This window comes from Fomitiporia mediterranea, assembly GCF_000271605.1.
Source record: "Fomitiporia mediterranea MF3/22 unplaced genomic scaffold FOMMEscaffold_2, whole genome shotgun sequence".
NCBI lineage: Eukaryota > Fungi > Basidiomycota > Agaricomycetes > Hymenochaetales > Hymenochaetaceae > Fomitiporia > Fomitiporia mediterranea.
In genome coordinates this window covers 2,786,571-2,814,140 of record NW_006760387.1, presented here as the reverse complement: position 1 = coordinate 2,814,140, position 27,570 = coordinate 2,786,571, and the positions used below count along the sequence as shown (strand labels likewise).

The window sequence follows — 27,570 nt, the reverse complement described above, 5'->3', positions numbered from 1 at the left end:
AGCGATGCCCGAGGGGAAAACGCGTAGAAAGAGCGCGGCGGACTGAAAAGAGTGATAGCAGGATGGGCAGACTACCGTCAGGCGCGTACACGGTCGCGTCTGCAGTGATCGGCTGAACGCGTACTGAAAGCCTAAAGTTAAAGACGCCGCGCACGTGCTGATTCCAAATGGGCAACCGAGCCGGGAATGCCACGGTTCCCGGCGTTCGCGTGTCGGGACGGTAATACTAATGCGACACGGTCAGCGGTCAGTGGTGCTGACAACTCAACTTTTCTCTACCATCACCCCGCCACTATCCCTACATTGTACCACTTTGCGTCAAGCTGGGTCGGTCGCGCTCCTCTCCGTCTCCCCCAGGAGAGCGTGACATCTCCTCGAACACAAGGGCTGGCAGACTCACACGACGCCGTCCACCTCCGCCACTTAATGGGCTAAAGGCTCAGGCGAAACCTGCCTTGGACTGGAGTACAAGCTACCAGGCGGGATCTTCTAGGTAAGCCGCTTTATAATTAGGTCATCGTGCTGCCACTTATGCGCAGTTATTAGTTCTCAGTCCGGTGAGAGCTCAAGTTCTGACAGCGAGGTGGAACGTCAGCACGCCCGGGCGCAGTCGCAAGGCAACAAGACTATTCCGAATGGCAACTCATCGCCCCTACTGCAGCCTCACGCTGAATCTGATCACTCGAGTACGGGCAGCTCCCCGAAACTTGTGTCCTCAAATCTGCCTCCGCGCAGGTCGCGCTCTCCCGTGATAAAGATACTGTCCGCATATTCCCAGCCACAAGCTAGACGCACCGTATCGCCCAATGCTCCAGCACGCAGTAAAGCCCATGGTCATCATTCAACGTATCGTTATCTCCTTCCGAACACATTTTGCGTTACATTACCTTACCCATCGGGAAGACGGAGCGTGAAGGTCTCCGGAGACGTACGAAAAGCCGGTGAAAATATCATGTTATTACTTTCTTTGTTATACGGGATTCGAAAAACTTGGGATACTTCCGAAGGCGGCGATAACTGGATTGCATTTGGTAAGCTTTACGCATTTCCCACCGAAGCCACTGAAACCAATGTTACAAAAGAACTGGCAGGAGTTATTTTACTTTCTATAATTTATCTCATTTGGACACATCTTTCATACTTTTCTCTTCCAAAACCTCTGCCGACAAGGCGTTCCTCGTCACAAAGCCGCCACCGCTACCGGTCCTCATCTCCACAAATAAATAGAAGATCAACTACATTATTTAACGCATTTCCGGTCCGAAAGGACGATTTTGGTTATATTTGGATGACAGTACCCAAAAACTATAGGTAAGTTTCTTTCGCCTTGTAAGCACACGCTGTTGGGCTAAAAACATATCTAGAGAAAGTACAGACGACGGTGTCCTTACGGCTTTACTTATAGGACCTTTGATCTCGACAGCTTGCTTGTTTGCTGCTAGACAGAGATTACTTACTACATCTCCCTCGACCACATATCTTCCCCAATCATGGCTCATTGAAGCACCAATCACTCTGCGCCGTCTGGATGCATGGAGCGTACTAGATTCATTGCACCGCTCGCGTCATGCACTGGTGCAACTTTCCAGCCTTACCTCGTCGTTGCTCCTGGTCCACCTTTTCTCATCTCGAATGTACGAAAGTTACCATCGGTCGCGGAAAACTGTTCCGGAGTCAGAACGGGCAAGCGTACCACGGAGCGAATGGCTAAGGTCAAGATTGTATATTGCGTTCTCGACAACAGTCTCGCTTGCTGCACTTTCCGTAAAATTCGGATTTGTCTATTCAGGCCTTGGAATCTGGAGGGGTGAGTTGTGAGTTTCTTGTAACAATAAACAAGTATTCTAAAGACTTTCTAGACCTATCTTACTTTGACGTTGCTGCTGTCTCTGCATTTTACCAGCTGACTTTGTACATGGCAATTCGGCTTGCACACCATAGCTTCACCTTGGGTGAACTGGGGCTTGCCGCTTTTGGTGCTGCTATATTGTTTATGGAGAGCCTACATGTTACAATTGCAAGAGTGAGTGGCCACTACGCCTTTCGTACTTTGGGCATGACCTTACTGCTGTAAAGATATGGCCAGTTACTACATTGTACCTGAAGACCTTTCGCCTCCCCACTCCTCTACTAATACTCCAGTTAGCCCTCATTCCTGGATCCATTCTAGTTGGTGCTCTCCTCGCACCATTGCTGTATCTTTCGCGGCACATCGCCCAACGCCCACTCCGCAAACTCCGCTTTCCCGAGGAGAAGCGAGTACATCGTCGGTTCCTTGCCCTTGGTTTCTATCTCGGAGCCGCTCTCATTATCGGCGGTCTCATTGGCATGTGGGCGCGATGGTGTCTCGGTGGACGTGATCCTTGGACTTGGACGATCCGGTGGATCCTCCAGGGGAAAAAGAAGTGGACCCGACCGCTTCTCTTAGCATACTGGGGTCTCCTGGTATGTGTAAGCGTTGCAGGCTGGGGCAGACGACTCTTTCGCTCGCGGAAGTACAGGCATTCGGTCGTCCTACAACCCGCAACGGGTATCAGTGTGGAGTCTTCACATCACACTGGCCAATCGTCAGCCACACCGTCCACTCCTCCTTTTGCATCGGGGGTGATTGCTAGTTATCCGGATGCGACTTCAGCAGGTACGAACTATACAAGCCCGGCGTCGAGCGGTGCACACAACTTAGTTCCGATTCTCCCAAACGGGACCAATGTGTCTGTGTCGGGTGTTGCCACAGACCTTTTGGATGCGGCAGACAAAAGGATGCCTTCGTTAGGCTTAAATTCGAGAAGGAAGTTTTTCCATGCCCTTGCGGTAATCATGTTCGTTCCGGGTATCGCCATTGACGTGAGTTACCTTGCTAGTATCCTGTTTCATCCTGGACAAAATAATATTGACCGGCTCTTGTCCGACCGACTGTTACAGCCTGCCTTCACACATCTCTCTTTCAGCGTAGCCTTTGCCATTTTCACGTTCGCAGAGTATATGCGATATTTTGCGCTGTACCCGTTCGGTGCTGCGATTCACGTGTTTTTGACGGAGTTTACGGATGATAAAGATAGTGGAACTGCTATTTTGAGTCATTTTTATTTGTTAACAGGGTGTGCTAGTACCGTTTGGCTGGAAGAGTGCGTTGATTGTCGTCGCTATTCGACCGTCTCCGTTGCTTTAACTGAGTCTTTTAGTTATTCGAAGTTGCTCAATTTCACCGGAGTACTTGTTTTGGGTATAGGCGATGCAATGGTCAGTCATTCCCATCGAATCATTCTTGCCCACCCCTAACACAATGAGACAGGCTTCTATAGTCGGAAGGCGAATAGGCAAAACACGCTGGTCCGCAAGCTCGTCCAAGACTCTAGAAGGCAGCGCTGCCTTCGTCGTCTCTGTCGTTATCTGCGCGTGGATCCTTCGGCTCTGCGGTCTGGTCGAGTCTTTCAGCACGGTTCGGTATACGGCGGTTGTTACGATCGCTGCTGTTCTTGAGGCGCTTTCGGTTCAGAACGATAATTTGACGCTGCCTTGGTATACGTGGAGCATGCAGATATTGATGAGTGTGCGATAGGCGTCGTGTATATTTTCCTTTTTGGTTATATAGGGATGGTGTTGTTGATCTAGTGTATGAAATTTGAGAAGTTTGGTATGCGTAAATTGGAGTTATAACGTTGGCCATGTTTTAGGGATCGTGTGAGTTCGTTACCTTTCTATGGCTCTCGTTGAATCTCACAATGATGTACCCACTTCGCTTTCAGGACTCTATGAGGCGAAATATCTCATCTAGACTTGTCAACATACATATAACTTCAGACCTGATCAGTCAAAGAGGAGGTTGCCCAGACCAATGCCCTTGCATGGGTATCTTTTCCCGGATGCCATGGACCTCTTGTCTGTCTGTCTTTGGGAATACTAATGCACAATTTACTCAGCCCTCTGCATAAGCGTCTTCGTCCAAGGACACATGGGCACAAGTTGCTTGGGCCTCTCTGCATGCGTCTCTCTCCAAACGTCAAAGATAACTGATGCATCTATACTTGGGAAGACCTGTGCACAAAATGCCAGCTTTCTGCTTGAGCGTCTTTGTCCGAAAGTCAAGGATGACTTACTGTATCTCTCTGTCTCTAGGACTGCCTGCACAGATTGTTCAACCCCCTGATCGAAGTGTCTCTTCTTCCAAGAGCTAAGGAGTAGTGAACTTTGTCTGTCTGTGTATCTCTGGGAATACTTGTGCTTAATTTGCTCAGGTTTCTGCATGTGGGTCTTGTCTGGAATTCAAGGAAGACATACCTCTCTATCTTTGGGAATAGCTGTACGCGAATTTTTCAGGCCTTGGCATGTCTGTTTGCCCGAAAGTCTAAGATAACTTTTGCCTCTATCTTTGGGAAGACTTGTACCCAAAGTGCCAACCTTCTACATGAGCGTATTAGTCCGAGTGTCAAGGACAACTTACTGTATCTTTTCTGCCTTCAGGATTGCCTGCACAAATTGTTCAACCCCCTGATCAAAGTGTCTCTTCTTCCGAGAACCAAGGAGTAGTAATTCTATGGAATCGAAAGCACAAAACTCAGTCTCTCGGCGTGTGAATTCTGGGCGCTACTATCGCATGTGTAAGGCGCTAATCTGTTCAGTACCAGGCTTCCCTCGTGGCGCTGTAGTATGGAAGCCAAATACTTGTACTTGTCTATCAAAAGGTTGTACCCTATTTTTCACTAACCGCGCAGTGCTTCGTAGATGTGGTTTGATAACTTTCTCAATTCGAAAATCGCCTCTTTAGAGTTGACACTGGCTCCTCAACGCCAGACTCGTGTTGAAAATTTCATGAATTTTAATCGGAGCAGTTAATTTCAATTTGAGGCTTCTACAAATCCCGGCGTCTCCAGGAGCCTCTTCGTCTGAAAGCCACAGGAACCTTTACTACACTATCGAAGCCTGGACAAACCTTAGTGCTCTAACCTACACAATGATAAATTGCTCTTGCTTTAAAATCGAGAAAGTCCATCACCTTTTGCGCAGCTCCAAATCAGTCTCAGTAATTTATCAGACTCGATCATCTGGATACATACTCAGGTTTTTCTTCATCCTTCGTACAGGTAACTTCCAGATTTGATCGGTCAATCCGAGGCCTCCAGAGGTTAAATGCTTTTCGCAGGAGTCCTTTGTCCGTAAAACAAGGAGAACTACGCTCTATCTCAAAGGACGATGCTGTACAATCAGCTGGGCGTCTGTGATTTGGTTGTTACAATTTGCACGGTGCCAACCTTTTTGAACCTCATTCAGCACACTAGATGGCAGTGCTATACTAGCGTTAACCTCTACTTTTTTTATATGTTGCGTATTCCCTTACACAAGTCGTAGCTGGGTCTTCTACGTTAGTCTCCGGCTCAAATGTATGCCCTTACTCTAAGAAATAGCTTTAAACATCCTTATAGCAAACTCCGTTTACTAACCCAACACATAATTTTCGATGTACACCCAATTACGTAGATGACTTTGCGAACATGATTTAAAACAGTGAATTCATGCGTATCGTCGAGCCTTGGAGATTACGGATAACTTCAGGCCTGATCGGTCCACTCGAAGCAAGCTTCGACAGGTTTGACGCTTTCGATGAGTCTCTCCGTCCGAGAACCAAGGAGAGCTACAGTGCAATCCGCTAGGAGTAGCCACTACAAACTCACCTCTGTGAATAACACGGGCGGTAATCATTTTGAAGCATCTTAGTGGCTGATATAGCTGTGATTGCGCATCCAGCGAACACGAAGACATTGTTCCCTTTTTTCCCTACTATGTGCTGCCTCTAGGGGTAGTAGAAGTTTCTCGATTCAAGACTACATCGTCGTGCATGACGATGTCAAGATAAGTATTGACCGAAGGGCTATCCATGTCAACTGTTGGTTACCAGGAGCTCCAGACTCTGATTGACTCTTGTGTACAGGTTCGGTAATTATAAGACAGCCATAGGGTGAAATCCGACTCTATGCAGAAAGAGTCCGAGTGCGGTGCGGTCTGATCCGGTCGGACATGATGCCTTCATCTCGGAGTGGCAGAGTGCCTGTGAGCGCGCGGTTAGCGCCAGATGGCAATATTCATCAGGTCCTCTTAAGGAATGCCGTTCTCCACAGCCAATATGTCAGCTGTGCCTACTTGGAACGGCTGGACAGAAGACATAATAAATCCGCATTTTTCAAGAGTCCAAGGCATATCAAAGACCCGATTGCCAAGGTCTGAAGTTTTCGTACGAAGACTACACTGGAGTCGTTGAGCGCCAGAGCTTAATCCTCCTTGTGAATTCATCATGGTGTGCTGAGGACAAGCAAGAACATCCGAGCTAACGACCTTATGTGTTGATTTGATAAGTAAAAAAATATATCACGTGCCATACAACTCGTACAGATTAAATCTTCATACATGTACGTGCTGACCACGCTCGGCCTTAACGCAGCGTTCCATATATTGTGAATGTGGATTGCACTGGTTCGGAAACAATAGCGTCGCGTGAGGCTCGTCATCGTGCGGAGCCACCGAATAATATTAAGGCCTTAGTCTAATAGGCTCGAACAGATGACCGAAATTAACGGAACGCTTGCACCAAATAGACCCGCCTGTGACCAGATTAGGGTGTATCGTACTGACATGACCAAGGTAAACCGCGCTTATTACAGCGTTTCCGGAAAACTATGAGAGTCGCGTTGTTCTTTTTTTCCCCCTTGCCACCTGCCTTATTTGGCAGGTGACTTGCCAAGCAACATACACATAGCTTGCCATACAACAATAAAGTACTGTAGTTGCCTTCATAAGAATTTTCAGACACTCCCTAGTATCATAAGACTAAAATAGCAAATATATTAGGTTAACAGGACTGTCTTAGAGGATGCTAGCTTCTTAACAAGAGTGGTACAATCATTCAAACATGTAACAACAAAAAAGAGGTAATTCTGTCAATATTATAGAGGGAAATTGTAATTGAAAAGGTTCAACATATGTTTTAATGTATAAAAAGGTGTATATTAAGTGGAAAAACAGTACAGAGGTTTTGTATGTGTCTAAACAAAAAGGTGGTTGAAGTCACCTGCCTCATTTGGCAGGTGGCAAGGTGGAAAAAAAAACGACGCGACTCTCATAGTTTTCCGGAAACGCTGTAATCTAATCAGGCCCGCTTCAGAAGTTAGCGGAGACTTGAGAGCAAAAGCGACAAGCCTCCGACTGACCGGATGTCGGCGAGTCGGTCCCGTCGTCCTATCTTGTCCTCTATTGATCGTCTGACTGGAACTTTATCCTCTGTCTGAATGCAGTTAAACTACTTCCATGTTGTCGGCCATGAATCGACGGAAGTAAAAAACTGCCGGCTTGACTACACAAATGTGGACAGATGAAGAAAAAGAGGGAGAGGGAAAATAGGTATCTGCTTGGAAGCCATTTTGCCAACTACTACCCACACTATCGCGCGGTATTAATGTGTTTTTGGTTCCAGATATAATTTCTGCCTGCTCGTCCAACATTCCGGTAAGCAATTAGTGCGGTGAAACTCTCACGATTACCGGAATGCCTAAATAGTCAGCGCCAGCCTATTCGGATTGACGGCGGCCACAAAGTCTCTCTTCAGGGATTCCGAGCAGATGCTCATTGTTATTACTCGGAATGCATTAAAGTAAGTTTGTGGATTTCCACTGTTTCGAACCCGCTCGTCTCATGTTGTACACAGCTCGTTTCAGTGTGTGCATTGCTCTTGATCATTCCAGCACTGACCGTGCACGCGAAACGTTACGGGCCGATCATTGATTTGATTGACGCCATCGGCTTGCGGTACCACTCCGATCATTTCAGGATTCGGGATCGAGCGCACGCAGCGTGTTAATATGCATACCAAGTTGACACCGTTGAAAAAAAAAATGACGACGAAAACATCCCGCACATATCCCGAGCCGGTCATTTTCTTCGGCTCTTAAGCCATGCTGTAGCGATAGAAGAAGAACGTCAAATTGGCTACAGAAGAACAAATATCCGTTGTTCGCGACTTGAGACTTGAGGTCAGTTGCCAAACTTTCTCTTCCTCCTTAAGAAAGAAGGCCCCTTTCGAGAAACCAAGCACTGAACGCGGTAATTACAAGATAAATGATTCAATCTTACATGGTCGCGAGGTGATCCAATTAACTGCTGATCGGCGCAGTTCAATATAGATAACTTGCTTCTTAATGAATCATACCACAATATACGACAGAGGAGATAGGATTCCTTTTTCAACCTTTCTATTCTTTCTTCGAGAAAGAGACATTACAATCCAGACGATAAAGCAGCAACGTTTTATCCCGCATCATTGAAGGGAGTATCTACTTCTAAGGACCTCCGGGTTGATTATTCTCCGAGCTGAAGACTGCAGCACCATTGCATTGGAGATGCATTTCTGAATACAAAGAAAGACCTTCGGCTTGGAGAGGAACAGAGAAAATGCAGTTGAGCCAAGATCTGGATATGCTAGGCGGGTTTCATTTGGGAAGAAAATTCACAACATGGTATTTGTATTTCTTCACTGTTCCGTAGTCTAGACTAGTATTAATCGGCCACTGTCCGTTCCTCTGCTTGATACGCGCAATCATTCCCATTGAAACCCCAACGAAAAGCAACTGGAACTGTGGCGCAATTGATATCTAAATGTAAGCTTAACTATAATATCTGTATCTACATGCTTCGTACGAAGAGGAAGTTAATCAACCCTGAAGAGTCAGAGCCAGTATCATTTGTAATGACTAACGCCATTACCATTGTGCATCCCTGGATGTCTGATATGCATAACATAACAAAGTGGCTTCTCACAGATGAGACTGTTTAAAATGAGTGACTGCACGTTGATGGCATTAGCGTGCTGTGTTACTTACGAGAGAGATCAACTGGAGATGTAAGAATTTGCATTTGTGTATAACTAATTCAGAGAAGAGAAACCCATTGGTATTTTTAAATATTATAGTATGGAGCATCCTATCAATGAGAATACGTATCTCACGAACCAGCTGGTCTGCTGTGCTTGTTTAGTATTTTCTAGTCCCTTCATTTTTCTGCTTTGATATTATTAGTGTTCTACTTGTCACAAGGGCCCCCAGACTCCCATGGGTGGGTCGGGATGATGTGTAAATATACGGGCATTTCCGAATGATACTGCTACTAGCACTGGCTTCATTTCAATGCAGCTCTGGAGGAGTGCTAGTGATAACAGTGCATTTTGATTTATTCAACTTTGACTGGCGGCGTCTCGCCGAATTTCGGTAGAAAGCGCGTCTATCATTTCCCGTACTCCTCCTACGGACCTAGCCGGATCGCCACCCACCCGAACCTCCGTCCATCATCTCATCTCCTGTTCTCTTCATTTCCTATCACATTCCGCCCAGCAATTCCGCAGTCCCAGTACCCGAATTCAGGATGCAACATAACCGTTTTGGTTCAGCTTATGTATTTCGATTCGCTTAGTTCCTCTACTGCGATCAGGCTTGGAATTCTTGTGCTTGTTAGATTGTGGTATGTTGCCACTTGGCTTGCACCAATGCTCTCTGCAGATTATCCCGAATATGTCGGCGCCAGTATACGCGGATCTCGTGGCGCGTCCAAGTGAGTCAGCGAAGGGGATAACACAAGGACTTCCCCGAACGGCCGACTCGTGCCCTTTTCGTTTGCTTCCGGACTATGCGGAGTGTACACGAACAGCAGCTGTTACCATCTCGTGAGTTGTGCAGCATTGTTGCAATCACTATTCATCGAAAAAACCGGTACACAACTACAGAGCAGACGTGTAGATCATCCTAGCATGGATATTGAGTTCCAAAATGGCTTAATCGCGTCGTAGTGAATCAATTAACACCATGTGTATCCTGAATGACTATTTTGCTCGTCCGGAGCATTTGTCACGCTATTGCAATCCGAAATGGCCGGGATACAAGCGATTCCGTTCCAATACGAGCAAATGTTGGAGTCCGCCAGTGGTCAACCACCGAATCCGTACCCTTGAGGTCCTCATCACGTCGCGGATCACGTTGGTCCAATATCTAATTGGATCTACATTCGTCATGCTCTGTCAAATCTCCGTTGGCCATGAAGACCCCGATCTCGGCTCTCACGTCCTTCGTATTTCATAGCTTTCTCCTGAAAATTTCCGTAAACGCCTAAGCGTCTCTCTTCAGTTCCGTGCACCATGTCCTCGGCTTGCCTGTCCGCTGCAGTGCAAGCATGCTGCCTAATCATATTGGTCTAATGAATAATTTCCCGGTTCTCGTTCTGCTGGTTTCATGAAACACCTGGGACGGGGATCTGCAAGTCATATAAAGAGGCAGTATCTGAAGGGCAATATCCTCATCAAGTCATACACCACAGCCCTCTCAGCCCTCTCAGCCTTATCTACGCAGTCTACAGACGTTTGACACCTACCTCAAACATAGAGATGGACGCCTCATCTTCTACGCCTATTACTTTCAAGCTCCCCGATTTCGTCGCCATGTCCAAGCTGACCGCGTCGGTCAAGCCCGATTTCAAGCGCGCCGGTGCAGATTCACTCGCTTGGTTCGACTCCTTCAATGTTCTCTCTACGCGAAAACTTGAGATCTTCATCAAGTCGGACGCCGACCTTCTTGTGGCGTACACTTACCCTTACGCTGGGGACGAAGAGTACCGCACATGCCTGGACTTCATCAGTCTCCTTTTCGCGCTGGACGAGATCACCGACGACCAGAACGCCGATGACGCGCGAAAGACTATGATATCTTTCCTGAATACACTCGATGGACAAGAGTGTGACGGCTCTGTTATCTCTCGCATGACTGCAAGGTATGCACCCCCTCCTCCAGCATGCATTCATAGCCCCTTTACTCATGACCACTTGTGCTAGTTTCCGATCGCGTCTGCTTCTCAAAATTGGTCCACGATCGATGCGCCGTCTGGTCCAGGCTTGTAGCTCGTACATTGATGCAGTCTGCCAAGAAGCGGCCCTCCGCGAGCGTGGCGAAGTACTTGGGCTCGAGGAGTACCGCGTCCTGCGTAGAGAAAACATTGCCCTCCGTCTATGCTTCAGCCTTTTCGAGTACTGCTTCGGTTTTGATCTGCCTGACGAGGTGTGCCCACTATTCTCCCCAATCTAAGAGATCTCTCTTCTGACAAGTCTATTATCTAAGGTCTTTGAAGACCCTGCATTCATTCGCATGTTCTACAACGCAGTTGACATGATCGCTCTCTGCAACGTGAGTTTACTCCCTTTTCACTGCAACGTAGAACGGACACTAAAAATGGGTATAAAAAAAAGGATCTGTATTCCTACAACATGGAACAGGCACGTGAAGGCCACTCATGCTCAAACATTGTTACCGTTATCATAAAGGAAAAAGCGCTTTCTCTCCAAGAGACTGTTGACTTCGTTCGCGATGAATTTGAGTCGTTGTTGTCCGAGTTCTCCGAAGACAAGCAGACTCTCCGACCGTTTAGCAAAGAAACAGACGAAGATGTCAAACAATTCATTAGCGCACTCGAAACTTGGATTATCGGCAACATCTGCTGGAGTTTTGCGACTCGTCGGTACTTTGGACGTGAGCACGAGGAGATTCGCAAGACCCTTGTCGTGGAACTCGCGGACAGGATCGAGTAAACGTTCTTGCCTTAATCGACTTTGAAAAAAAAAAAGATACCCTGTCCAGCCGTAATTTACACCTCACGAGTCACGAAGTTCTTCCGCACTTAATTATTACTATCTTCACATTCATAACTTATACATACTTTGCATGAACTCTTTTCCTTCTTGTACCTTCATTTCGACTTTTCTCGGACTATGCATTACTATTGTGGATTCCCCTCTCCTTACCCCTTCGTATGTATTTATTGCATAACTTTTTTGTTTACGCCGGGAGGCCCCGTTAATAAATGACGTTTAAACTACAACCTAACTTCCACTCTTAAGAAGAAAGAAGCACGGCCAGATTTTGCAATCGGCAAGATGGGGTATAATTTTAGATATAGACCCAATCAAAAAAAGTGTAAATCATGACGTCGATCTTCCTTCTTCGCCTTTTTCGCCTAATTAGCCTTTTTCTCCGCGGGAAGCGAAGTTTGCTGTCTTTTTTGAAAACAAGCATTCTTACGTCTCTTCGTCTCCGTTCGTTATGTTGTTGTGTTTTTCCGTTCGTTAATTAGTGTCTTTGCAAATTCCGTCATTTCAGGAGAGGGCTGCATCGGTCAAACGAGATTCTGAATTGCCGAGCCCACGATTGATTCTGTTGGGGAGTTTCCGTTTCAGATCCCCCTCCCTCCATCCCTTGCTTGTGTAAGTTGACGGTTGCGACGTACGTGGTGCATCTTGTGTGTGTGCCTTGATTGGTTGACTTTGTTTGAGTTTGCCCTGCCTCTTGTTCGAGTCAAAAGATGCTGAAGCCTGGAGCTTCTTAACTTGCCGATAAACGCCTGTGGCTCTGCCGGCTGTCAAAAGAAAGCAACTATGCATTCTTGCACTGATCTCTATGTATCTGGTTATGCATAGCTTTGGGATTTCATCATGCCACTATGATTTTGGGATTTATAATATTGCAAGAAACGAGTCATACATAAAACAAGATGGACAAGAAGATGACGCATGTAAGTATGTGGTAAGATTCTTTATGATATTATATCTAATTCACAATTCATTATTCAATACCTCCTCGGATTGGACCAAAGAGTGGAATCTTTTTTCAAAAGAATCAAGAACCAACGCAACCAATATCCACGCAGCAACTTATGCGAAGCCAATCGGTGCTCAAGGTTGTCCGTCCGTCCGCCGCCCAATCGATATTGATTTCTTTTACACATACAACCACCTTCCGCGGTTCTCAGCCCAATCGGCGAGGTCGATAGGAGCGGCATTCTCGAAGACAGAACGCAACGAGGTAGGTTGCGCCGCAGCACTTACATTCACACCGGTTGCATCTGGAGTCTCTGGTGGCGTCACCGGAGCATCGTACGCGCTAACACGGGCGTCTTCCGATAGGCCATGTGGTGATAACACTCCTACACCAGATCCGCCGACCGATGTTAGATACGGTTCGAAACCGTCTGTACGAAGCTCGCTCATTAGTTGACGTAGTTTATCATCTGAGAAGCCTATTCAAGATGAAATGAGTTAGGAACCAGTGAAAAAGCACGACGGATTGTATTCGAGGGTACTAGAAGAAAAAGAATGGTGGAGACGACACGAACCATCTGGAACTAGGGTGACCGCACATCCACCACCTCCGGCTCCGGTGAGTTTCGACTGCAGGCCGTATCCAGCCGTCTTAGATTTGATTGCCTCAAGAGCAGGATGAGACACGCCAAGGTCGCGCAAGTGTACGTGATTTTCGTTAATTAGGCTCTGTCAACAAAAATGCACAACGTCGGTTTCAAATGGTCTCCGTGGCAAGTGTCCCAAAGAGACGTACTCCGATTGCCCTAATCTGCTCTTCACGTGGAATTTCCGGATCAGCCAGAAGGCGACGTGCTTCATCACTGATTGCCTGGATTGCTTCCAATATCCCATTCACATATTCGGGTTCCTGAAAAATGACGGAGATAAGAAATGCAATTTCTAAATCCGAAAAGTAAGTTTACACAAACATTTTGTTTCTTGAGGCCAACACCAGCGACAAGTGCCTTAGTGTTCCTGGGGACCTTAGTATCAATAAGCAAGAACCTCAATGACTTGAACCTGTAACAATCAAAATTTAGTGTACGCGTAAGTGTGAAATTTCGATTACGTACCCTTGAATGGGCTCCATGCCGCTCTTCCTCTCAAAGCCAGGGCGGGTGTATGCAAGGGCGCCTCCAAATACAGATACACAATTATCTATTCCACTAGGGTTGCCATGCAGTACTTTCTCCGCAACGAACGCCCAACGATTGACCTCTTCCGCCATGTCCGACGGAAGCGCACGTCGTCCCTGGTGGCTCACATGCACATGACCCGGATCTTCAGCGCTTGCTGGTGGAACTGACGGAGCAGGACGTGGTGGTACTTTGATACGCCTCATAACGAGTAATAGGGCGCTAGCAGCGCACGAGGAGAAAGATGCGGAGGAGCCAAGGCCTGCTCCAACAGGAAGTGTACCGCGAGCGCTGTAATGCAATGCAGGGCGCGCATCATGTGCAAGTGTCATGTAGAGATAGAGGAACGTCAATGCGGCATTACGAGCTGTTGGGACGTCGTGTATCGAGACTGGGAGAGCCCGCGAGGAAATCGCCTCAATCAGCTTGGGATCGAGTGTATCTGGATGATTTGTTCCGGGCGGGACATGTGTCGCTGCATCCCAGGGCAAACTGTTGATGTCCCACTCATGGTAGTAATCGTCGAGGTCCGAAAAGCGTACAGAAACTTTGTTATCGTGTCGGGGTGCGGTTAGACCATAGCAACGCAAGTCCACTGAAGCAGCAAGGGCAGTCTAAAAATACAGAATGGCATTTCTTCAGGAGGAATAATATATTCCTAAACAGGATACTTACGACACCATGAACGACTGCATGTTCTCCGAACAATATCACTTTGCCCGGAGCACTGACAAACCATTCTCTATCATCCTTACGACGCTCTTCCGGTTCATTAAGGGCAAGTTTCTCAACTGCGCGACTGATCGTGTGGCTTTCACGTTTCAAAGATGCTCGAATGTAGTGATGACCATCGACACCTTGTTCAAGTGTAATAGCGCCTGCCTCAAGCAGTGCGTGCTCAAGATCATCAAGAAGATCAGCAGGGTCCTCAATACCAACGCACAGGCGGATAAGGTCTTCCGGAAGTCCACGAGCTGCGCGCGTAGCAGCATCAATCGAGGCGTGCCTAGGATTAGGATGATGAATAAAAGATATGAATATATTACTATGATAGGATTGAAAGTAGGAAAACTTACGACATGACACAAGGCATGCTAATGAGCGAGTTTACGCAACCAAAACTGACGCTGATGCCCCAAAGGCGTGTCGCTCCAACAATGCGCTCGCTGAGCGCCTTATCACCGGTCTCAAAACTCAACACAGCACCTGGGCCACTTGCGATGCGTTCATGTACCTCGCGACGAGGATGATTTTTTAAGCCCGGATAGTGAACAGTAAAACCGAGACGATCAAGCATGGTTGCGACAGCCATCGCAGAAGACTGCTGACGGTCCATGCGTACCGCGAGCGTCTTGGTTCCACGCAAGAGCAGGAATGAATCAAACGGCGATAGACCATTACCGATGGAGTTTATAATAGAGGCTATTTGCTGTACGGTTGTCAGACCACGATTGTTCGGAATGAAAGTAAAATTGGTTAAGCTAAGGACATACCTTTCCGATATCATCGCGATTACAAGTGATGATTCCCGCCATAAGATCGTGATGTCCGGAGAGATATTTTGTTGCGCTGTCGTAGACGATATCTGCACCATGCTCAAGAGGCCTCTGCAAGTAAGGGCTCATCATTGTGTTATCGACGACAACGATCGCCTCCGGAGCGCACTCCTTCACATCAGCGGAGATCTTCGCTAGGTCTGCAATTTTAAGCAGCGGGTTGGTCGGACTCTCGAGCAAGACCATAGCTGTCTTTCCGGTCTTAATGTATGGCAGGATGCTTTCTGCATTTGTAGTGTCGACATGGTGAACAATAACACCGCCGTGCGACTTGAGATAATTTAGCAGGCGGTTCGTACCGCCGTACAAATCGTCACCAGCAATGACCTCGTCGCCTGGCTTCAACAGACGAGTGATCACATCCATGGCCGCCATTCCAGACGATACGGCGAATGCATGCTCCGCAGACGACATTTTTGCCAAGTGATGTTCTGTGCGCCATCAAAATTCATTTCACGACACACAACACATACAGTACCAACGGTAAACGCTATGCAACTGACAACCAAGCAAGAAAGACAGCACTCACCGAGATGACTCCTCGTCGGATTGCCGCTACGAGTGTAATCATACTGGCCGCCAGCACCTTTGAAAGTAGCAGTCTGGTAAATGGGTACAGAACTCGCGCCATACTGATCCTTCATATCAGGGTTCTCCACAGTCGCGCATAGCGTCGCAAATCGATACGGTTTGCGCTCAGCGCGCGGAGACTCAGGTCCTGGCGTAGGTAGCTCGTTGATGCTGGCCATCGTTGTCCTTGCCTTGCCCACTCGCAGTGATGGTTGGGAAAGAAAGTGCAAGTTGAGAACGTTGGGGCAGCAGCACTGGTTTAGCCGAAGGCGGATGGCGTGCTTGTATGCAAGTTACAAAACAGCCGATGTGAGGATGTTTCCCTCACAGAATAATTTACATAAATTTCAAGGGAAAAACTTGACAATTGCAGACTTGCTACTATCGTTGAACTACTTTACTGGATAAGTTAAAGAATAATACAGGTGCACTTATTGTTTCTCGTGTAGGTAGAAACGACCTAACGTATCGGCATTTGCCGACTGACTCAGACATGTCTTGTTTGCGTAAGATACTAAGAAACACGGAAGCAAGCTGGTGGTATCCATAAAACATGCAGTAGTACATAATATGTATATTCAAAACAAATCAATTAGACGGAAGCAAAGACAATGGAACTGTGAGCTTAATTATAGTACTTTCCCTTTGGGTTGAGATGAAGCACCCTAGTACCTCCAGCAGCAACTTTCAAGTCTGGCTCTCCCATCTCCACAAGCCTCACGTTCCACCAGTTAACACGCTTTCGCGAATCCTCGTCATTGGATAGAAGTTCGGGGAAATTCCCTAGTGGTCTTCCTTCGTCGACGTCTTTATCTGGGATACTCCAAGCCTTCGTCATATTCCATTCACGGCTTCCTCGCATGTAATTTACGCTTTAAATAATAGTTAGTCTTATGAACCAAGTACTAAGTCAAAATAGGAGGGAACCCACAAGTCGTATTTCAGGAGTTGCACATCATTCGCGTTACAGACGTAAATTTGTGTCGTCAAATCATCATATGCAGGTTGTCCTGATTGTACAGCAGGTGCATGTACCCAAAGATGAAAGTGTCCCGCACGCATGATTGATCCGGCTCCATAAGGAGCAGGTACAACGGTGAGTACCTCTGCATAACCCTGATCATCGGTTGCAACACGTCCGCGCAGAGTATAGGTCCAGAAATAGTAGCCCCCGGATGAGTCGGCCTGCCACCAGTCGAGAACCGCTCCTGGAATTGGGGAACCATCTGGAGCGACGACACGTACTGTCATGAGGAACGGACGGCACTCTAATATATCGCTCGTTAAGTTTTACTCTTAAAAGATGATGGCTCCAAAGATGTACTTTTCAACATTGAGATAGGCGCCATGATTGCCTTGCCTTTCTCTATTTCCCTACTCGGAGAACCAATCACGTAAAATGGGCCTTGTTTACCGAAAAGTTAGGACCTCCTCGGTTGAAATAAGTAAAGCACATAAAACTAGGAAACAGACCTTCAACATCAGCATCTTTGTTGCGCCTTCCCGCAGTAAAATTCCAAACCAAAGGATTATCAGGAAGGCTCATCACCGTGAGCGACCTGATCACACTCCTGAGAAGCGTGAAATACGAGATGGAAGAAGAAACCAGTTGCATGTTAGTCGCAGACATCGTCGGCTTGCTAGTGCGGCTGAGAGTACCAAAGGAGAATGGGGAACCAGATGTGAAGGAACTTCCCATCATTTTAAATAGTTGAGCGCCTCTTGTGGTGCGCGTGATTCGCGTGTCGGTCAAGATTTCGATCGTCAAAAGGTGTTAGTCAAAGACAGCAGACGGTGAACAGAGTCCGTGGTGGCATGCTGATGTGCAATTCATTCAAGCTCAAGTTAGCTGCAAGTGAGCCTTCGCGAGGTGAAGACGTTGAAGTTATTGGTAACAACTCTCCGAGTCGGACTCCCATGTTAAAGTAATTGGAACAACTGAGAACGATAGAAGCTCTCTTTCATCTTGACTTGACTGATGAGCTGCCTGGTATTGGCCTCTGGACATATGCGCGTACCAGTGTGAGTTAAGGATGCGAGATCAACAGAGCCTTCCGGTGAATGTACTTAATTAATCATGAAATGTAGAAGGCCATTTTACCTTTTTAGTTATGATCATCGGGTGATCCCGGCCGGTAAATTCTTCCCACGCTCACGCGCTCCAGTTTCTCTAACTCAACCGTCGAGCTGGCCAATTCCCATCCATCCATTAATCCCTTTCCAACCTCATAACCGCTCTACACACCAAAAAGCAGCAGCAGCGACTATGTCCCGTCTGCTCGCGACTCTGCGCTCTGCGCGTGTGGCACAGCCATCAAAGACGCTTGGCCGCCGACTGAACTCGACCAGCTCGACTCAGCAGAAGGCGCAGGAGAAAGCGCAGGAGGCGTTGGTTGCGGCACAAAAGGGTCTTGCAAAGGCAGTGGAGGCTGCTAAGAAGGCGAGTGGTGGTGTTGGAGAGCGAGCGGGTAGCATGCTTGGATGTGCGTTACTTTTCGTTTTGTCACAAACTTGAAACTTAACAGTATTTTATTTGTTTTGCTCCATCTTCACTCCTTGCCGTGATTTCAATTATTCTGTTATGATGTTTAGCTTACCGCGAACCAATCGTATACAACCTTCAAGTAGGCCGCGAGTTGGTCAAGCAGGTGTACATCGCAGAGCGATTGCAGCCTCCGTCAATGTCTACCTTCCAGAGCGTATACCAAACGCTCTGGCAACGCACAACCAACCTGAACTACTGGCGCGAATTAGCTCGTACAGGCGAATACAAACGTGTGGGTATCTATGCATTGGAAGCATACGGGATTTTCAAGGTGCGATGCCACTTTTTTATGTTTGCGGAGCTGGAAGTTATAAACTGATGTTGTGAATTTTTTTTAGATTGGGGAGATCCTTGGGCGCAGACATCTCGTTGGGTACAAATTGGACTGATAGAGCACAATTTTTCACAATTTCCTCGTTGAGGAGTAATTATTACATTGCACATCTGCTTTCGACTTTTCTCGAGCGATAGACTACGCACTGTGACTGTACCAAAGACTCGAACCAACCAAGCGACTTGATTATTTGTTGCCAAGACCTGACATCAATGATTCTGGCAAAGCTCCGTTCAGAGGACTTTCCATCCTGCAGGGCCGGATCCGATAGATGCTGGCTGATTTCCGGCGTGCAAGAAGAGCAGCAGCCTGTGTAGCTTTGATAGCCATATTTCTTGGACGGTTCTGACTGACTGCCATTCTATCTTTATTACTCACTGGTTGTCGTGCGTTTGCATTGCATTCGGTTCTCTGGTTTTGCAGGTGTGATGGTGGTGTGTTTTCCGGTACGGATCTCTAAAAATGAATATCTTAAGCACCGAGGATTGAAGCGGCTTTTGAGGGACATCATAATGTAGGTAGGTGTGACACTGACCTTAAGCCTTAACCTCGTGCTCATACGGTGACGTATACAAAGTAGTTCAAGCTTTGATGTAACACAAAAGTATAGAGTACGGCACACACAGACTCGCAGAACGCATTATCTTCGTCCGCAAAGATACAAGATAAGCAACACTCTAGATTTGAACGGATAGTCACGGGAACAATCAACGCTTCTTTACGAGCGTCTCGTAAATATATAACTGAGAACTCGAATCTAGAGTCCTATTGTACGAACCTCTCTCGTCTTTCACCGCTTAACGCCCGTCCGCACTCACACACACAATCGTACACGTCTTAAAGCACGCAATTTTCTCAATTGAAGCTTGAAACGGGAATCAGAATGCCTTTTAGTGGTGTAGAACTCTCAGCGGCACGGTACGGCAAAGATAAAGTACGAGTTCTCCGAGTTGTGCGCGGCGAAGGATGGCACGATGTTGTAGAGTATGAAGTATGCGCGCTTGTGGAAGGTGATATTAGTACCAGGTCCGTGGCGTCTATCTAACTGAACTCTGAATCCTTCTGGCTTTAAGGGGGCTGATGAGAAATGATCTTTGAAAAGCTACACGCAGGCGGATAATAGTGTTGTAGTAGCGACTGACTCGAGTATGTCTTTTATCCGATCATAATGCACACAAGCACCTAATAGACATACTTATCTAGTTAAGAACATTACGTATTGTACATTGTTCTTCTCCTAACTGTCACACAACTGTGTGTGTCTCTGAGGTCATTTACTTACGTTTGATGTAGATATTGCAAAGACTTCGGCATTCGTACTCGTACCGGAGATCTTCGGCTTACACCTTGGCGCTTTCTTGTTGGGCAAGTACGAGCATCTGCATCGCGCGTTCATCACTGTTACGCAGCTGCGGTGGCAGAGGATTACGGTTGATGGTAAGAAACATCCAAATTCGTTTTGGAGAGACGGAGATGAGAAGAGAACTGTGAATATCGAGGTGAGCTCGGCGTTACTTCAGATAATATCAGATAAGGATAGGAGCTGAAGGGCGAATGATGATAATATTATTAGATTGACGCGACGCAAGGGAAGGACGCAATGACGGCGAGGGTGACGTCTGGGATCCGCGATTTACTCGGTAGGTTCATGTTCGGTGTATCACAGTATCACAGTATGTTTTGTGAAACAAGCTAGAAGCTGACTGCATCGTGCGTCACTAGTGCTCAAATCAACGGGATCTGCGTTCAGCGGTTTCGTACGGGACGAGTTCACGACGCTCGTTGAGGTCGATGACCGCATCCTCTCGACCTCGATTGACTTGCAATATGAATTTGCATCGATCTCGCTCGGCGAACATAAGTCGCTCGAGAAGAAGCTCGAGGAGATTAAAAAATCGCATGAGTTTGACAGATTTGCAGCGCGCGCACGCGAAATAACGTTGGCAATATTTGCGAAGGATGAGAGTGCGAGTGTGCAGGCGACGCTATTCCGGATGGCCACAGAAATCATCAAGGAGAATCAGCACGTACAGCGCGCGTCATATGCATTACCGAACAAGCACTACGTGCCTGTGGACATGAAGTACATCGGGGTGGACAACATGACACCCGCAAAGGCGGAGGTGTTCTGCCCACTTGCGGCACCGAGCGGACTGATAACTGCAAGCGTCGACCGCAGGGCTGCTGAGTAGAGTTTTTGCCTTACCTGAATTTACTGTTGTTGTACCAATAAATACATACATACAAAAGCGGGAGGATAAAAGGAGCAAGAAATGCACAGAGCCTGGATTATATCAGCTGAATTGGAGCTAAACTGCCTGATATAGCAGGTATGACGTATTTGTTACCTGTTACAAGGCGAGAAATAGGCCGGGACAGGACAGATAGTAGTACGCTACACAAACACCCCCGACTCCGAACTTTCATCTTGCCCAACGCTCGCCACCGCTACGCCGACGCACACACGATGGCCGGCGACCACAAGTGTCCAGTATGCCAGGCGACCTTCACAAGACCGCAGCACGTCGCCCGCCACATGCGTTCTCGTAAGTAAATGCAGTTCCATTCGCTCCCTCGCCTAGCCCCATGCCGCTGGACATCACGCCCCCTCTGGTGGAGCAGCCAGAGACTCTCTCCCTCTTCATTTCCACAGTCTAGACACCGCCCCACGATCCATCCGTCTCCCGAGAGCGCTGCCGTCGACCTGCTCCCCACCCTCGTTCTTATTTCTACTCCAATCGCTCACCATTTTTATTTTTTTTACTTCCTTTGTCTCAGATACCGGTGATCGCCCATACAAATGCCAGCACTGTGGAGATCAGTTTGCTCGCAGGTAAGCACAATCTAACCTGCTATTCAGTTGCCTCGCCCGCATAGACTGATGTCGCTCCGATGTTTCTGCAATGAATAAGCGATTTGCTTTCCCGCCATGTGAACAAGTGTCATGCAGGCGACAAACCTCCGACGACAACTGCTCCTACCCGACGAAAGGGCTCTGCGTCGTCAACCCGCGCAACGACATCAAAGCAGGCTTGCGACCAATGCGTTATCTCAACTCTCCCCTGTGACGGCGCTAATCCGTGTTGTACGTCGTTCCTCTTCTCACGCTTTCGCCCGCACTCGCCTAACTGCCATTCCCATCTCCTTTTACAGCAAAATGCATACAGCGCAAGGGCCCCTGTACGTATGTCAAGTTCCAGCGACAGACAGCACCGTCTGGTCCTGGACACAGACATAGTCACTCTCTCGACTCCACGTCATCTATCTCTGCTCTAGCAGGATCTGTCCCGCGCCCTGACGAACTATTTTTGGGACCACCCCCTATGACCGTGCCCTCGATGGGCGGGACTGGTGAGCTGTTCTATCCAGCTCAATTTGCGTTCAATGCGCCGCAAGGTGCGCCGGCTTGGGACAGCGATTCTAACATGCCAGCGCTCAGCTTTTCTGGTACAGACTCTGGCGGAGATTCTTCATCCTCGGAGACTTCGCGCATTCGTGGTGTCGAAATGTTGCGTGCTAACGCACTCGCTCAGGCGGGTTATCAGCCAGGTGTAGGTGGATCCGGGTTTTCAGCAAATCCGAATGCATATTATGGACTTCAGCAACAACAGCAGCAGCAGAATCAAGCTGTAGGGCCAAATGATGCTTGGCAATTCTCGACAGATTTTAGGATGCCCATGCAGAGAAAGATGGACGATGGCTTCGCACAGTATCTCCCAGCTGGTGCATCTTCTCAGTTAGGTGGCCCATCTGCAATGATGAATCCGACAAACCTCGACTTCAACAACGCTAATACCAACGGAAGCGGAGGGCCGTATGGTTTACACGGCCGACGAGGCTCTATCGACGCATACAGTGATGGTAGTGGTTTATCGGCTCCGAACTCGGCTGCCTCATCAAGCGTGCATCTCCCACTCGATTTCAACTCGACAGATCTTCCTCCAGGTGGTCAGCAAATTCAGCCACTCAGCACGCTTTATCAGTTTGATGAGAACCAGCATCCTCCTCCCTCGCGCGAGGGCAGGGTGGCATCTTCGTTCGGATTGATGACCCTTGCTGATGGCGATCAGCCATTCATCGGTGATTTCAACAATGCTAACAATAACATTAATGCGGACGGAACGGCGCCGTTCTTCTCTCAACACGCGATGAAACTTCCTCCGCAGGATTCAACGCCGAGGCCATTCCGGAATGATGATAACCGGGCTGGCCAATCGCTAAATAGCCCTCGCGATCGTGAGGCAGAAATGCGTGAGCTTCGAGACTTTTGGAAGCAGTACCTGCGCACACCGCTTACGGGTCCGTCGCTCGGACAAACACCAAAGGCCGAGTTGCTCAACAACCAGTTCGGCTCGTTCGGTGATGCGGCGCGTCCGACGCCGAAGCGTGGGCTATCACGTGTTGCGTCGCTACCTTCCGTCCGAACGCCACCAGAAGAGAAAGGGTCCGTGTTACCTTCGCGCGTTACGAATTCGCACAGTCAAAGTCACGCGCAGCTTCCGGCTGTTCAGACCGCGGACGATCTCAAGAGTTACGAACAGGCGGTTTTGGCTCGCAAGCCTTTGAACTTAACATTTGTTCCTCGGAAGGGCCGTCATTCAATATCGTCGTCAGCTAGCCCCCAGCCTATTCCCGAGCAACAGCAGCAGCTGATGCAGGCGCAAATGGCTGCTGCAGGACAGAATGCCACTTCGAACATGTTCGCTCGACCTGGTCCGCTTGCTGCGTTTAATAGCACAGACGGTGGAAACTCGAGTGACGACAATCCGATCTCGGATAATGCCTCTGTGCAGCGGCCAAACTTTAAGCGACTAGCGTCGCAGACTCTTGAAAATGCAACACAGAAGCGAACAATGTTCCGTTGGGGCGAATCTGAGGATGCTCTTGACGATAGTGAATCAGACATGGATGTCCCGAGTGACATAGGATCTCCGCCGAACCGGTTTGATACAGTGAATTCCGAGATGCGTACAAGCAGCATGAGTCCGACTAGTTACCATCGTGGGATGCAGCTTGCACATGCGGGAGTGACTGGATCAGGTGCAGACGCGTTGCTTGACAGGTTCCGGCGGCAAAGTGCACCAACTGGGATGCGGCCTCTTATGAACGGGATGGACACTGGCAATGGTAACGTACATGAGAACAGTCCTAGCCCCCTACAGGCCTCACATACTCAATCAACTGTCAACATGTCAATGAACGCGCCACAACCTGGGTTGCCTGGCATCGATAGCAGCGCTCTCGTCCCATCCTAATGCAGCATCATGTTGAATGATGGCATCGGTGCTCTTATTCGTGCTCTCGTTTTCTTGGTTTCCATCGTCCCGTGTCGCCTGCCAACTGTATCCATTGAAGACCAGTTCGTTTGTCCTGTTTCATTTGCCATGAAGTGCTTCTTCGTATGCTTCTTTAGTTTACACACCTTCATCGCTTTTCTTTTGTCTTTACGTGCTCTCGCCCATTTTTTCGGACTCGTTGGACTTTGATGTACGTTATTGATGTTTGTCCGCCGATGGCGTCGTATTTTAATAGGAGAAGGGTCTGATGGACTCGGATCTCCTGTTTTTTTTTCCTCAAATTTCTGTCCGTCGGCTTTGTGTCTATGAAACTAACCTTTCCTCTTTACATTTATTTTACCAGCTTCTGCTCGATGTTGCTCTTGCGTTTTCTCCTTCCTACCATACCCTAGGCCTTTTACTCTTGATGAGTTGAATACCTGGAGACATGCTGGATCGTAAACGTTTGCGCCTTCTGTTTCTTTTTTTTCGTTGCGTTTATTCTTTACTTTTTCTGTTCCTTTTGTCGCTTTGTCCCATTTCTTCGCCTCAAGTTTGCAGACCATTGAAGATAAGAACCTAACGAAGACCATGTACTGGTCATACCAGCTGAAGTGAAAAGTGTATTATTTCTGTTCATTGTCTGCTTTTACGCTCCTCTTACCCTCATATCCAACGATTGATATCTTGGAGAATCAGGACCTCATTTAGTGTAGTGTGTAATAGTAATGATACCTCGATGGTTTCCCCACAGATATCACTGCAAACTGCATTGCGGGAGTTCACGCTATCCGACACAGAACGTGTTTCCACCACTGATAAGCTGCTACAGTCATGATCTAGTCCATCTTTGCATCTTACAAGCCCTCATAGTCTTTGTGTTTGCCTTACATTACATTACTCTTTGCTTGTTTCAGACCAGAAATGAACTGATTTAAATGTTTGGGGCTTAGTGAATGAGCATTGCTTTCAGGATTTTAAAGCAAACGGACAGGTTTGCCGCCATGCAATTCCATAATACAAACAGCACATCAATGGTCATATGTCTTACTTTGCTCTGAAATGTTACTCTATGGCCAGTATATAAGGAATAAACCAAGTGGGAAGTGTTAGTTGCTAAATACTTATCACAAACAAGCATGTCTAAATTTTTCTCGAGATCTCAAAGCAAGCCTGCTAACTTTGGTGACAGCTCCAGCTCTAGTTCTAGCTCGAACCAGAATAGTACCAGCAACCAGCAACCAAGGCGAGAGGATCCCTGCGCACAACACGTTCAGAACTTTCGAGCTACATTCACAAATGATGTAGGAACAGATGGACTTGGGTTTATTCATTCGTCTGAAGATGCGAAAAGACTTTATGATTGTTATTCTTCAGAGGCTAGGAAAGAAGAGGCGAAGAAACAGCAACAGGGAGAAAAGAAGTAATAGGACAGAGTTGAAAAAAGAGATATAATATTAATGGAAACAGTTAGATACTGAATAGATTTTTTTACGGTGATATGCTTACTTGAATCGTTTTGTGAACAAAAGACATATTTCATGAAGTTGTGGAATTAAAAAGAATACTGTGCTGCAAGCGTTTACAGTAGCATCTGACTATATACCTTTCTTTTCCTCATGTGCCAGCTTACTCGCCATCTCAGTCTATACTGTCTTTAACGGAAATGCTTTCAACATCTATCTCTTTGACTTCCCTACAGAAAGCTAGGTTTGCTTGCTATCAACCGCGACACTGTTATGCCTCCCTCTCACCTTGTTCCAAATGTACACATTTATCCAGACGACATTGCGTAGTAAGCACAAACCGTGTATGGCTTCCTGGGTGGTGATGTAGTGTGGAAAGACACGGACTCGACAAGTAGTGAGTGCTTCTGGTGTAAATAACCTCAAATTATTTAGTGAGATAAGACTTAGTTCATGAAAAGGATTCAAAAAGGTTCGACTTCAATAACTTTCAATGATTCAATCGGAGTCGAAAGTCGAGTACAAAAATCGAGTGGTCATGTGAGCTCAAATTTAATCTTATTACGTCAACTAGTTGATGATGATCTTTTTAGGTTCCACGTAGCTTCGACCGCGCGTTTCTGTCCACTCCGCCATATCTTGCTTTCTTGCCTGCCTCACATACTCTTTCCTTTCTTTACCTCTTTGGATAACGACGGCCATACGACATGAGTGCTGCGGTACAGAATCTCGTCATTTCGCTCGTGGCGATGCAACGTATGTCTTTGTCTCTCTTAAAACTTCGCTGTCGTTGTTTTGTGAAGGACTTCACTCTAATTCTTTTCTTTACATTCCCCTTTCTTGGTTCCGCTTATTCGGAATGGACTTCCCTGACTTAAATTGCTCGGAATGGAATAAATCGACATGTAACGCGCCCGGTAAATGCGGAATGTGGAACGCAAAATTGCAGTTGCTCGCAAGATTCCATTCGACGACCCCGAGGTGCTCACCTACGTGCGCATTGGGTACGTGTCGGTTCAGCTCCTCGTCCTATCGACGTATTATTACCTCAACATGAAGGTGCGTGTACTAATTCTTTGTGCTTTTGACTGATTCGAGAACTTTGGTTGCTGATAATGTTTTTCGTTTTGTGGTTACGAACTCGTTTAGATCAAGCAGAAGAATGATCAGACGGTGTTGAAGTATGGTACGTCGGGTGTCTCTTTGGTTGATTAATGTTTGGAGGAGTTGAGCTGATGTGATGTACGCTACGTGTAGTTGAAGCTGCAAACCCGATGGTGAATGAGTTTCCACCGTAAAGAGTGTGCATTTATCTGATGCCTTATCGAATGTTTATAGACGCAACAGCCTGGGGATCTCGTTACCACGACCGTACGGGATTACGACCTCCAGGAAGTCACCAAATCCGTACGCCCTTTCAACTGATACATTCTTTCTTTTGTTTTCTCACTCTGAAAACCGCAGGTCCGTGCTGTCTATATGGGTCTCGCGATGATGGGTTTCCTCCACCTGTATCTCAAGTACACACAACCTCTCTTCATCCAGGGCCTCATGGGCCTAAAGAATGTGTACGATGCGAAGGTCGTACAGATTCATATCTTTGGCAAGCCTGCGGAGGGTGATCTTAAGCGGCCCTTCAAGGCGGGTGGTGGTTTATTCGGTGGTACGTAGTTGTCTTGGTTGATTCTCCTTATCTACCTTCGTTTGTATTTTATTTCTCTTGTTAATCATGTCTTGTCACTTGTAGGTGCCTCTGGCGAGCCAGCGACGGACAAGGCTGCAATTGACGAGGCAGAGAAGAAGGTCGGCCCAAAGAAGGACGAGTGATCGTTTTGTTACAGTGGTAGTGGACTTGCGCCGCTTGGTTCTTAGACTATTTGCGTGTATTCCCTCGCCTCGGTTGTTCAGCTATATTATTCTCGAAAACTGCGGACAGATGTGCATCGCGTCCACTCTGCAGACTTACTACTCTGGCAGAGAATGTGTGAGTACTGCACTGCGACAAGTCAATGGATGAAAGGAAGATTGAACG

General features: G+C 47.4%; 9 protein-coding genes across 9 annotated transcripts; 6 read left to right on the top strand and 3 right to left on the bottom strand.

The window, feature by feature from the left end:
• Positions 1-300: 300 nt before the first annotated feature.
• FOMMEDRAFT_117686 (uncharacterized protein) lies at positions 301-3,641 on the top strand. The gene is made up of 9 exons (XM_007262962.1): positions 301-493; positions 547-1,031; positions 1,083-1,311; positions 1,365-1,807; positions 1,860-2,023; positions 2,077-2,844; positions 2,923-3,125; positions 3,183-3,240; positions 3,293-3,641. Exons 2-9 carry the CDS (start codon positions 953-955, stop codon positions 3,557-3,559), a joined length of 2,211 nt encoding a protein of 736 aa, XP_007263024.1. The 5' UTR covers positions 301-493; positions 547-952; the 3' UTR covers positions 3,560-3,641.
• A 1,905-nt stretch (positions 3,642-5,546) lies between these two features.
• FOMMEDRAFT_152070 (uncharacterized protein) lies at positions 5,547-5,757 on the bottom strand (the record flags this gene model as incomplete). The annotated part of the gene is made up of 2 exons (XM_007262961.1): positions 5,547-5,629; positions 5,670-5,757. The coding sequence occupies 2 exons, from the start codon at positions 5,755-5,757 to the stop codon at positions 5,547-5,549; spliced, it is 171 nt and encodes a 56-aa protein (XP_007263023.1).
• A 3,620-nt stretch (positions 5,758-9,377) lies between these two features.
• Positions 9,378-11,823, top strand: FOMMEDRAFT_17224 (terpenoid synthase). Its single transcript, XM_007262960.1, has 4 exons — positions 9,378-10,797; positions 10,859-11,081; positions 11,142-11,207; positions 11,270-11,823. Exons 1-4 carry the CDS (start codon positions 10,415-10,417, stop codon positions 11,606-11,608), a joined length of 1,011 nt encoding a protein of 336 aa, XP_007263022.1. The 5' UTR covers positions 9,378-10,414; the 3' UTR covers positions 11,609-11,823.
• A 701-nt stretch (positions 11,824-12,524) lies between these two features.
• Positions 12,525-16,158, bottom strand: FOMMEDRAFT_138592 (cystathionine beta-lyase). The gene is made up of 9 exons (XM_007262959.1): positions 15,877-16,158; positions 15,285-15,778; positions 14,868-15,220; positions 14,467-14,797; positions 13,729-14,405; positions 13,585-13,675; positions 13,410-13,523; positions 13,189-13,342; positions 12,525-13,092 (listed from the first exon to the last, which is right to left on the bottom strand). Exons 1-9 carry the CDS (start codon positions 16,094-16,096, stop codon positions 12,794-12,796), a joined length of 2,733 nt encoding a protein of 910 aa, XP_007263021.1. The 5' UTR covers positions 16,097-16,158; the 3' UTR covers positions 12,525-12,793.
• A 340-nt stretch (positions 16,159-16,498) lies between these two features.
• Positions 16,499-17,569, bottom strand: FOMMEDRAFT_17221 (aromatic compound dioxygenase). Its single transcript, XM_007262958.1, has 4 exons — positions 17,391-17,569; positions 17,242-17,322; positions 16,849-17,185; positions 16,499-16,789 (listed from the first exon to the last, which is right to left on the bottom strand). The coding sequence occupies exons 1-4, from the start codon at positions 17,545-17,547 to the stop codon at positions 16,543-16,545; spliced, it is 822 nt and encodes a 273-aa protein (XP_007263020.1). The 5' UTR covers positions 17,548-17,569; the 3' UTR covers positions 16,499-16,542.
• A 448-nt stretch (positions 17,570-18,017) lies between these two features.
• On the top strand, positions 18,018-19,002 carry FOMMEDRAFT_117677 (uncharacterized protein). Its single transcript, XM_007262957.1, has 3 exons — positions 18,018-18,400; positions 18,510-18,733; positions 18,801-19,002. Exons 1-3 carry the CDS (start codon positions 18,184-18,186, stop codon positions 18,849-18,851), a joined length of 492 nt encoding a protein of 163 aa, XP_007263019.1. The 5' UTR covers positions 18,018-18,183; the 3' UTR covers positions 18,852-19,002.
• Positions 19,003-19,583: 581 nt separating this feature from the next.
• FOMMEDRAFT_102646 (uricase) lies at positions 19,584-21,067 on the top strand. The gene is made up of 6 exons (XM_007262956.1): positions 19,584-19,822; positions 19,899-19,942; positions 20,000-20,017; positions 20,090-20,295; positions 20,370-20,436; positions 20,519-21,067. Exons 1-6 carry the CDS (start codon positions 19,680-19,682, stop codon positions 20,986-20,988), a joined length of 948 nt encoding a protein of 315 aa, XP_007263018.1. The 5' UTR covers positions 19,584-19,679; the 3' UTR covers positions 20,989-21,067.
• A 138-nt stretch (positions 21,068-21,205) lies between these two features.
• FOMMEDRAFT_165461 (uncharacterized protein) lies at positions 21,206-24,933 on the top strand. Its single transcript, XM_007262955.1, has 4 exons — positions 21,206-21,342; positions 21,575-21,629; positions 21,709-21,881; positions 21,950-24,933. Exons 1-4 carry the CDS (start codon positions 21,264-21,266, stop codon positions 24,049-24,051), a joined length of 2,409 nt encoding a protein of 802 aa, XP_007263017.1. The 5' UTR covers positions 21,206-21,263; the 3' UTR covers positions 24,052-24,933.
• A 1,312-nt stretch (positions 24,934-26,245) lies between these two features.
• FOMMEDRAFT_131596 (inorganic phosphate transporter) lies at positions 26,246-27,365 on the top strand (the record flags this gene model as incomplete). Its single annotated transcript, XM_007262954.1, has 7 exons — positions 26,246-26,294; positions 26,488-26,597; positions 26,688-26,724; positions 26,796-26,815; positions 26,877-26,945; positions 27,003-27,201; positions 27,286-27,365. The coding sequence occupies 7 exons, from the start codon at positions 26,246-26,248 to the stop codon at positions 27,363-27,365; spliced, it is 564 nt and encodes a 187-aa protein (XP_007263016.1).
• Positions 27,366-27,570: the final 205 nt, after the last annotated feature.

Coding starts and splice junctions, on each gene's coding strand:
- FOMMEDRAFT_17221 (XM_007262958.1), bottom strand. CDS start 17,547: ATGTCTGCGACTAACATGCAACTGGTTTCTTCTTCCATCTCGTATTTC. Junction 17,323..17,390: donor CAAAGATGCTGATGTTGAAG/GTCTGTTTCCTA, acceptor TCGGTAAACAAG/GCCCATTTTACGTGATTGGT. Junction 16,790..16,848: donor CAACTCCTGAAATACGACTT/GTGGGTTCCCTC, acceptor TATTATTTAAAG/CGTAAATTACATGCGAGGAA.
- FOMMEDRAFT_102646 (XM_007262956.1), top strand. CDS start 19,680: ATGCCTTTTAGTGGTGTAGAACTCTCAGCGGCACGGTACGGCAAAGAT. Junction 19,823..19,898: donor GAAGGTGATATTAGTACCAG/GTCCGTGGCGTC, acceptor ATCTTTGAAAAG/CTACACGCAGGCGGATAATA. Junction 20,437..20,518: donor TGGGATCCGCGATTTACTCG/GTAGGTTCATGT, acceptor GTGCGTCACTAG/TGCTCAAATCAACGGGATCT.
- FOMMEDRAFT_117677 (XM_007262957.1), top strand. CDS start 18,184: ATGTCCCGTCTGCTCGCGACTCTGCGCTCTGCGCGTGTGGCACAGCCA. Junction 18,401..18,509: donor AGCGGGTAGCATGCTTGGAT/GTGCGTTACTTT, acceptor TATGATGTTTAG/CTTACCGCGAACCAATCGTA. Junction 18,734..18,800: donor AAGCATACGGGATTTTCAAG/GTGCGATGCCAC, acceptor AATTTTTTTTAG/ATTGGGGAGATCCTTGGGCG.
- FOMMEDRAFT_138592 (XM_007262959.1), bottom strand. CDS start 16,096: ATGGCCAGCATCAACGAGCTACCTACGCCAGGACCTGAGTCTCCGCGC. Junction 14,406..14,466: donor ATGCAGTCGTTCATGGTGTC/GTAAGTATCCTG, acceptor CTGTATTTTTAG/ACTGCCCTTGCTGCTTCAGT. Junction 13,093..13,188: donor GGTCACCCTAGTTCCAGATG/GTTCGTGTCGTC, acceptor CATCTTGAATAG/GCTTCTCAGATGATAAACTA.
- FOMMEDRAFT_165461 (XM_007262955.1), top strand. CDS start 21,264: ATGGCCGGCGACCACAAGTGTCCAGTATGCCAGGCGACCTTCACAAGA. Junction 21,630..21,708: donor GGAGATCAGTTTGCTCGCAG/GTAAGCACAATC, acceptor GCAATGAATAAG/CGATTTGCTTTCCCGCCATG. Junction 21,882..21,949: donor TGACGGCGCTAATCCGTGTT/GTACGTCGTTCC, acceptor CTCCTTTTACAG/CAAAATGCATACAGCGCAAG.
- FOMMEDRAFT_17224 (XM_007262960.1), top strand. CDS start 10,415: ATGGACGCCTCATCTTCTACGCCTATTACTTTCAAGCTCCCCGATTTC. Junction 10,798..10,858: donor ATCTCTCGCATGACTGCAAG/GTATGCACCCCC, acceptor CACTTGTGCTAG/TTTCCGATCGCGTCTGCTTC. Junction 11,082..11,141: donor GTTTTGATCTGCCTGACGAG/GTGTGCCCACTA, acceptor CTATTATCTAAG/GTCTTTGAAGACCCTGCATT.
- FOMMEDRAFT_117686 (XM_007262962.1), top strand. CDS start 953: ATGTTATTACTTTCTTTGTTATACGGGATTCGAAAAACTTGGGATACT. Junction 1,032..1,082: donor CGATAACTGGATTGCATTTG/GTAAGCTTTACG, acceptor ATGTTACAAAAG/AACTGGCAGGAGTTATTTTA. Junction 2,845..2,922: donor TTCCGGGTATCGCCATTGAC/GTGAGTTACCTT, acceptor CGACTGTTACAG/CCTGCCTTCACACATCTCTC.